Genomic DNA, 8434 nt, shown 5'->3' with positions numbered 1-8434 from the left:
AGCCCAAGAGCCCGGCAGTGTTTCCGAAGTCAGGACTGGGGGTTTCCGGCCTCTGGGCTCCTTTGAAGTCAATCGGAGACCAAGAGTGTCCCCGCAGACCCTCCAAACCCGGGCCATCCCCGGGTCTGGGCCGCCCCTATCACCGCGCCCCCCTGGCGCCCCGTATTCGTTGTGTGGTGATGGATCTTAAGGCCCGGCCGAGCCGCGGGGGCTCCCGGCCCGGTGAGCGCGCGGTGTGCGCCGGGCCGCCGTGTGCCTGCGCCCTCGCCCTTCCCCAGCCCGCAAAGAGGAGGGCCGCCAGCCGCTCGTGAGCACAGCGTACACTTTATTTCAGACTACAGGTTTCTGAACATAATAAAATCTTTGGCTTGTAGCGGCGGTTCAGTCTCGCAGTCTGTGGGGTCGTATTTCTCAACAAGTCTCCGGAAAACGAAAGGGGTGGGGGGCAGGACAGACAGACCGACAGAAGGGGCCGGGAGAAGGGCAAACACGCGAGGAAGCACACTCTCACGCACACAAAGAAAAGTCCCAGAGAAACGAGGGCCAGCGATGCGGGGCGGGAGGCACCGGAGAAGCAGTAACATTCAAAAGAAAACGAAACTGGGCTGGGGGCAGCGAGGCGGAGGCGGGGGATAAAATAATTATAATAATTATAATAATTATAACAATAATAATAAAGGAGATTAATAAAAAGTCCAGCAAATAGAGATCGCTACACATAATTCTTTTCCTTACCTGAAATTAAATATATACAAGGTCGTAAGCGGTTTGGCTAGATAGAGCTTTAAGGAGTTCGCAGTTTCGTCCCTTATACTGTGAAGAGAGAACTGATCTGATTTTTCGATAGCACCTGTCCGAGTCTTTCTCCCTTTGGAAAAATGTCTCGTTCCAACGCGACTCTCCGTCCTGGGGACCCCTTTCTCTCTCTTTTCCCTGTTGTTCCCTTCCTCCTCCTTTGCGCTGATTATTTCTCCCCGGGCGTGGGGCCGGCAAGGCGGCGGTGGCGGTACCAGGAGGGGGCGCGGGCGCGGCGGCCGGACCGCGCGGCCCCTGCCGGCGGCGGCTACTCGCTCTCGTCTTTGTCCTGGACCGTAGTGGTTGAGTGGTTGTATAGTCCCTGCGCCATGAGGTGCAGCGCCAGGCCGTTCTTGATGCCCGTGGCTTTCTTGATCTTGGCGCGCTTGTTCTGGAACCAGATCTTGATCTGGGACTCGTTGAGGCTGAGCTCCTGGGCCAGGGTCTGCCGCCGCTGCTCGGTGATGTAGCGGTTCGCCTGGAACTCCGCCTTGAGTCTCTGCAGCTGCTCGGCCGTGAACGCCGTCCGCGGCCGCTTGTCCTCCTTCTCGTTCTTCTTCTTCTTTAGCTTTCTGGTGCGCGGACCTGCAGCGGCGGAGAGGAACGGGTGGGAGGTGGGGACGGAGGGCAGAGGGGAGGGGGAAGAGGGCAGAGGAAGCCGTGAGAATTGTGGAGCCGAGGGGGGATCGCGCCCCGCGCTTCCCGGGCGCTAGCCGAGACCCCGCTGCCGCCGCCCCCCACCTATCCCCCTCACCCGCTAGCCCCTAGATCAATCGGCTGGCTACTGGGGTCGCTGGGTTCCCCTCTGGGATGCCAGAAGGATCACGGAGGCAAGTTGGCCGAAGTTGTGTGCGCACCCACACCCCAGTTCAGCACAGGAGAGCCGTGTGATAGGCTTAAATCAGAGAGTCCAAGATGGAGAGATATTTGGAGCTCCATCGGCCCAACCCAGACTTGGAGATCAGGGGCCTGCTGTCTTCACAGTCCCGGAATAAAAAGAGGCTCAACACTGGAGTAGTAAAGACACTAGGACAGGATTGCCTTGGGGAAATCGCCAGCCTGAAAGCCAATCCTCTCCCCCTCCTCAAGAAGCGCACCTACACCCACACACCTACAACAAGACCCCATCTGCTTGTAGCTATTGACTCCAGAAAACAAGGGAATAAGGAGGGCGCTGTGAGAGACCTGTCTAGCTCCAAAGTATTCATCTGCTCTCTCGACCTGTTTTTCTGTCCCTACGGCCTAAAACGAAGCCCTTTTATAGAGTCCCAGGAAGACGCTGGCCACCCGTTTCCCTGAAAAGGGAGAAAAGGCCTTCACCCGGTTGTATGCCTTACCCACGTGCCCTGGCCCCTGAGTTCTCTGTTTTGTCCCTTGGAAGGTACCAGTAAGAAAGAGAGAGCCCTCCCCATTCCTGCATCCAGCAGCACAGGCACGTCTCCCTCATCTCTCTCTTGGACACAGAAGCTGCAATTTCAGGATTGAAGACTGAATAACAAAAGCAAGCCAGAGCTGCTTTCCCTGCCCACCTATTTGCAAGGTTATTTATCCACGAGCAAAACAGGGGCAGAGGGACACAGAGAGTGGGACAATCCCGACAAAAATCTGTGCTTTGCCTCTAAGATGGGTATAGGAAGAGGCCACAGGAAACCTTCCTAGGAAAGTGAAGTGTCCCTCAGAACCTAGTCTGCGAAGAGGGCTGCTACGGAGCCCAGCCCTGAAGAGAAAAGGGAAAAGAGAGAAGGTTGACCCTAAAGGCTGCACCTCTGCCCATCAGCCTGCACACCCAAGTCTCCTGGCGTTTCCTTGCTGGGCCCTGCCATGGTTATGGGAGCTTCCTGAGTCAAGTGAAGTCCCTGTCAGGGCTGTTAATCTATAAAACTGTCTGGAAGAAGGGTCTTCCCCAGCATCTCCAAAGCTAGCAACAGAGGGGCAAACTGGGCAGCTGGCTTCTGGGGCAGACCAGCGCTGGGGTCACCAGCTGTCCTGTGACAAAAGAGTCCAGGCCTGGCCGACCCGCAGGTCTGGGCTGGGGTTCGTCTCCCTGAACTGCCCATGCAGGAGAAGGAGTCAGCACCCTGCCTCCCCAGGCTCGTAAGAAGAAAAGCAGCCAAGAACAAAGACAAAGCCCACTCCTGAGCCCGGTGCAGAAAGCACTGGGAGGCGGGGTGGGACGGCAGGAAGGCCTTGGTTTAGTGTGGTCATTAGCCTAGCGAGCAGAGATGGCCCAGGAAATGTGTACATCCTCAGAAAGACCCCGCTGCGCGTTGTGCGTCCCGGACGTGGTTAGTGTGGTGTTGTTGTGTGTGTGCGTGTGTGTGTGTGCGCGCGCGCGCAAAAGCAGGAACATTTGTAATAAAATCGTAGCCTCCTGGCCAGCTCGAGCCTCACGGCCTGACAGCTCAATCACTCTATCCATCAGGCGAGTCAATCAAAGCAGCTTTTCGGAGGTTCAGGGAGCCCGACGTGTCAATAACGGGGCTCGAGATGGCGGGGGCTGATAGCGCGCACCGATCCGCGCCCAGCCGGCAGCGGTGGGGAGGCAGAGACCAGCCAGAGTAGAGCGGCGCACCGCTACGCCGGGCCCGGCCTCCTGCCAGACAGACCCAGGTGGCCGGAACCCCAATCGGAGGCCAAGAACCCCTGCCGCCCTCCTCGTGGCGCCCACCGGTCTCCCGGGAGCTGCAGTCCGGGGAGGCGGGCAGGCCGCAGTCTCCTCTCCCGGGGCCTAGCGGCTGTCCCACAGTAGGTCTCAGCTTGGGGTTCTCGAAGCGCAAGGAGTATGTGGGTAAAGGGCCGAAGGAAAATCGAGAAAAACGGGCCTATGGCTGACAGAAATCTGCTATCTGGCAGACGTGCGAAAGGAAGGAGTGAAAGAAGGAAGGGGCAGGGCCGGGAGGATGTGCGAGGCGTGCTCCGGAGAAGCTGGGGCGGAGGGGGGCTCTCATGCCCTCGGCCCGGCTTTCTGACCTGAGCCTGGCCTGTCTTCTCTCCCACTGTCTGTCAGCTCTAGAAAACCAGGAGCCAGGGGCTCTCGGCACCCACCGTTTCGGCAACTGCCCTTCCCTGAATTCCACCCACCCGGGTCAGACTCTCTTGGCTACCCGGCCTGGGGAAGAGGGACGATCTGACGCGTTTCTCTGTCTTCCTGTGTCTCCTTAAATCTATCTGTATGCAAGTGAGCTCTCCGCAGAAAATATCGATATGCTGTTTGTGTCTGTAAGAACACAAAGTGAAAATTATTACTCTAATCAAAGCTTTGCTCGATTTCGGCCTCCGCAGAACCAGGCTGGCGGGATTTCAGACCCAGATTTCTAGGCCCACCTTCTCGCTGATTCTAAAAACCCCTTTCCCTGGACGGAGAAGCAACGACTGCTTGTGTCTTTCTTAAGAATAATAAAGGTAAAACACAAAAAAGGCCGGAAGTGCTCGGAGTTCAAAACCGAAGGTTCGAGCTTCCCGTGCCATGAGCTGTAGCCTCCCGGGAGGTGGCCGCAGAATCCAGGGGCTCGACTGTGACTGAGACCGAGGTCAAGGAGGAGGAAGCAGGCGTGAGAGAAGAGGACGCCCGAGATCCGGCATGCTCTCCCCAACCCGGAGGCTAAGAGTTCTAGGGGCGGCGTCCGCGGAGCCGAAAGGCACGGCGCAGCCTGGGGCTGGGTACTCACCGGAGGACGGACGATCCGAGTAGCGCGTGCAGTAGACCCAGGCGGGCCACACGAGGGGCTGCTGCGAGTCAGTTTTGACTACGGGCCCGCCGTTGGCTGAGCCCATTAGCAGGATGGCCGGGTTGCTGTGCTCCGGGTACTTAGCACCCTGCGCTCCCGGGCTCCCCACGCCGCCTCCACTGCCACCGCCGCTGTCCGAAGGTTTGGCCGCCGCTGCTGCCGCCGCCGCTGCCACGGCCGCCGCAGCCGCCGCCGCCGCCGCCGCTGCCGGGTTCCCAGCTTTGGACGCACTCGCTCCGCCGGCGGTGGCTGGCGGGGAACCGTCGGGTGGGCCACAGTTCGCGTCCGGGGCGCACAGGAGTGAGGCGGCGCCTGGCGCCCTCGTGCCCAGCGGGTGGACAGGGTCTCTACCTGCGCCGGTCTGGCCTCTGTCACGCTCGACCCGACCTCCTCCTGCGCCTCCTCCGGCCGCCGCCGCCGCCGCCACCAGGAGCTGCGGCGGCGGCTGCTCCTTTTTGCAGCCGAAGTCCGGCCTCAGGATGTTGTCGATGAAAAAGTTGGTGGTGCGGTGCAGCTGGGCCGCGGGCTGCGGCTGGTGAGCAGGCGCCGCGAGATGCTGCTGCGGCGGCGGCGGCGGGGGCGGGGGGTGCGGGGGGAGATGCGAGTGGTGGGCCAGGGGCGGCAGGCAGGGCGCCGCGGGCGGCGAGGGGGGCGCGGGCTGCGGAGACACCGGCACGCTGTCTCCATCGCTGCCGCTGCTGCCGCTGGCGCCGGGGCTGAGGCTCAGGCTGAGGCTGCCGGGGGCCGCCGCCGCCGCCACTGCCGCCGCCGCGCCGAGGCCCGAGTCGCGCTGACTTTTAGGTTCCGGCTGCTGTTCTTCCATGCTCGGCCGCCCCGCCGCCTCGGCCGCCGCGCCGGCCCCCGCCCCCCCCGCCTCGCTCCCCACCCCACTTTGCCAGCGGCCCGTGGGGGTGCGCGGAAGAAGGAGGCCGGCGAAGCCCCAGCGAAGGCACGGGGCGGGTGCAGAAAGAAAAGCCCAGGCGCCTGGCCTGGATCGCTCGCTCTTATCGAGCAGATCTCGCTGTCTCTCCCTCTAATTTGTAGACATCCAGATATGGAGACACTTGGCTATTTCTTTTTTCTTTCTGCAACCAGATTCAATGATTTGTTTTAAATGGGGAGTAAGCCACGGCCAAAAAGAGAGGAAAAAAAAAAAGGAAAGGAAAAAGAAAGCAATAAAGAAAAAATCTCCAAGATTTTTTTTCTTAAAGATAAAAAATAGTCTTTAAAGTCTAGCCATCTTCCTAGGCAGTACTGAGGGGTTTGACTTCCCCGAGTGTCACGCTCAGCTGTGCCCAGAGCGCGAGGCTGGCAGCGCCTTTAATCGCCTTTGCTTTTTTTGCAGGGAGAGCGCGTCTCCGCCAGCGCCGGGGCTGCCTTTTTTTTTTTTTTTTTTTTTTTTTTTCAAATCTCTGACAGCTCGGATCTTTGCTCAAACTCTCTCGCTTAAAAAAAAAATCACCCAGGCACACTTTTTGCCTTCAAACCGGAAGCACGTGAGTCAGGGCCGCACGTGTGCGGGGCCAATGGCGAGCCAGGACTCGCGCTGACACCCGGGCCTCGGCCCAATAGGCGCGCTCGGGACTTTGAGGATAAATAATCCGGGGGCGGCGGCCGCTGGTGGACAGGGGGCGCCGCGGCGCGGGCCCCGCGTGTCCGGCCCGCCCTCCCCACCCCGCACCCGAGCCCCTCCCCCTCTTTCGGGCCAAGACCGAGGAACGGGCAAAGGAGACCGAGGAGGGTTGAATTTCGGGGTGTAGACAAATAGGGAAGCAACTCCATAAACAACTTGTTGGAGAAATGCAGGATTACGGGTGCGTGCGCGCCAGGCGCAGGGTCAGGAGACAGGGGAATCGGCTCTTTTGGCAACCCCCATGCCTAAGAAGCAGCCTTTTATTTTATTGCTCTGGCTTTTTTTTTGCTGTTATTAAGGGTGAAAGGTTGCTGTCTCTGTCGGGGTGTGCCTGTATGGTGTATGTTGTGTGTGTGTGTGTGTGTGTGTGTGTGTGTGTGTAGTGGAGGGGGAGGGGTGAGACGAGGAGGGTCGGAGATGTGAAACAGACCTAGATTTGGTTACTTTCAGAGGAGCAGTTTATTTTTAACAAATAGCAAACCCCGAGGCCAGCTGTGCCTAGCTAGCACCGTCTGTTTGAAGGTCTGTAGTGTATGCTGGCCGGCTGCACTGCGTGTCCTTCCCGGGATATCCGTACCCATGCCTTTCCCTGGCGGGACCTTCGACAACCCCCAAGAGCTGTTCTGCTGCCGTAAAGCCAGGCCCAGAGGGCACGAGAGAGCCCGAGCACCAGTCCTTCCCTGGCCGCAGGAGTCGAAGCTGTCCCATCGGCCCCTAGGCCAAGCAAGTCAGGGTGCGGATACCCGCGAGGCCCCGGCTTTTGGCTCAGGGCAACCTCCGTGTTAGATTTCCCTGCAAAGTGAAATCAAACAAAAGTACTGCACCCCAGGTATTTGCCCTAGCCTGCTGGACAGCGAGTTTCCCCCGGTGGCCCAGATTTTCCTAGGATTGCTCCCGACTTCGTGGAGGCCTCTCGCTCTAGCCCAGAATATTCTTCCCAAGCTTTGGGGGGAACTGCAGGGGCTCCCGCCGCTCCCACGCTCACGGAGATTCATCTCCAGTCGCTGGGCTCTTTTTCACTGTTTCCTGGTCGAGGCACCCCAAAAGTTTTCCCACTGCGAGGGACAGAGTAGGGGAAAGTGAGGCATTGGACATCGGCGGGGTTTGTCTGCCGAGCCTTTTTGGAGGGCCAGGATCCGACTGTATGCTGAAGCCTTCGGTTCGAGAGTAGCTAAAAAAACTCCAGCAACTGAGGCCTCCGCGGGGATGTTGTCTCGGAGCTCCAGCGAGCCTCTGGCTCTGACCACCATCCTTAACTGGGACAGCGGAGAAAGGATCTCTTTGGGGATGTCGTCTAGCGGAAACATGCAAAATAATCCCCTGTACCCAGAAAAGTCACAGAGGATTAGGAAGAAAATAAAACGAAAATCACAATAAGCCGAACCACCGCACTAGCCGAAGTTTCTCAAAGGGGCTGGTGGAGAGCGGGAGTTCGTATAGCTGGCTGCATCTTCGGGTCAGCCGAGGGTCTTCTGAAACTCGGGCTCCCAGAGTTCCTAGTTGGACCTTCTCTGCGGCTCGGGGGCAGCGAGAACCACTTTCTGAAACGCTGCGCTAAAGCAGGCCCGACGTGATCTACACAAACCTCCCAAGTCGCCCCCCCAACTGCACCTGGGAGTCTCCCGGGGCCCTCCTCAGTTCTACACCCAAGGGCTCCCCGAAATCTCCCGGTGCCCCCCACCCTTTCTCCCCGAAATGGGGGTGGGATTTTATTTATATTTAAGTTCGCAAAATTGAAATCTTTATCCCGCAAGCGAGCGTGGGTACTTAATTAAATTCTAATTAGGACACTATCAATATCCTATTTAGCCGCGTAGCTTTTGTGCGCTGCGGTCCCTTTCAGCGCCGTAAATAGGGTCTCGACGCCTTATCTCGCCTGCAGGAGACGCCTCGAGAAGGGCTGCGGAAGATAATTTATAGGTTTTAATTACTCTTCATTCCGCCTGATCAGCTTGGCGTTCATCACAGGCTTGTGAATAAAACCCTGGTCAAAAGCTCTGTCACATCGCGCTGGCAAGACGCTTAATCAAAGTGAGCGGCCCCGCGCGCCGCGCGGCCCGGCTCCTCCACGTAATTTCCAGCCAGCTGATAAAGCCAGCTGAATAATGCGGCGGCCCTTTGGAGACACCATTTACAGAAATGACTTTATTGACGGCTTAACGTCGGTAATTCATTTTACCTTTCATGTAGTGGAGCCCGGATTTGTTACAGTAATGGGATGATAAATGCCCCCGCAGCCCGCGAGCTCCGGCTGGATTAGGCGCCGGCGCTCGGCGCG

The 8434-nt window shown here is 58.6% G+C and overlaps 1 protein-coding gene across 1 annotated transcript; it reads right to left on the bottom strand.

The window, feature by feature from the left end:
* Nucleotides 1-307: 307 nt before the first annotated feature.
* EN1 (engrailed homeobox 1) lies at nucleotides 308-5857 on the bottom strand. The gene is made up of 2 exons (XM_007169282.2): nucleotides 4464-5857; nucleotides 308-1380 (listed from the first exon to the last, which is right to left on the bottom strand). The coding sequence occupies exons 1-2, from the start codon at nucleotides 5344-5346 to the stop codon at nucleotides 1064-1066; spliced, it is 1200 nt and encodes a 399-aa protein (XP_007169344.2). The 5' UTR covers nucleotides 5347-5857; the 3' UTR covers nucleotides 308-1063.
* Between the last annotated feature and the right edge of the window lie 2577 nt (nucleotides 5858-8434).

The sequence above is a fragment of the Balaenoptera acutorostrata genome, chromosome 8, assembly GCF_949987535.1.
Source record: "Balaenoptera acutorostrata chromosome 8, mBalAcu1.1, whole genome shotgun sequence".
NCBI classification, from domain to species: Eukaryota; Metazoa; Chordata; class Mammalia; order Artiodactyla; family Balaenopteridae; genus Balaenoptera; species Balaenoptera acutorostrata.
Note: the sequence above shows the minus strand (reverse complement) of the source record. Positions and strands in the feature narration are given on the sequence as shown.

Bases quoted from the DNA above. Each gene is read 5' to 3' on its own strand.
- EN1 (XM_007169282.2), bottom strand. From the start codon at position 5,346: ATGGAAGAACAGCAGCCGGAACCTAAAAGTCAGCGCGACTCGGGCCTC. The intron at 1,381-4,463 runs GTGAGTACCCAG...CCGCCGCTGCAG, and splicing joins CTCGGATCGTCCGTCCTCCG to GTCCGCGCACCAGAAAGCTA.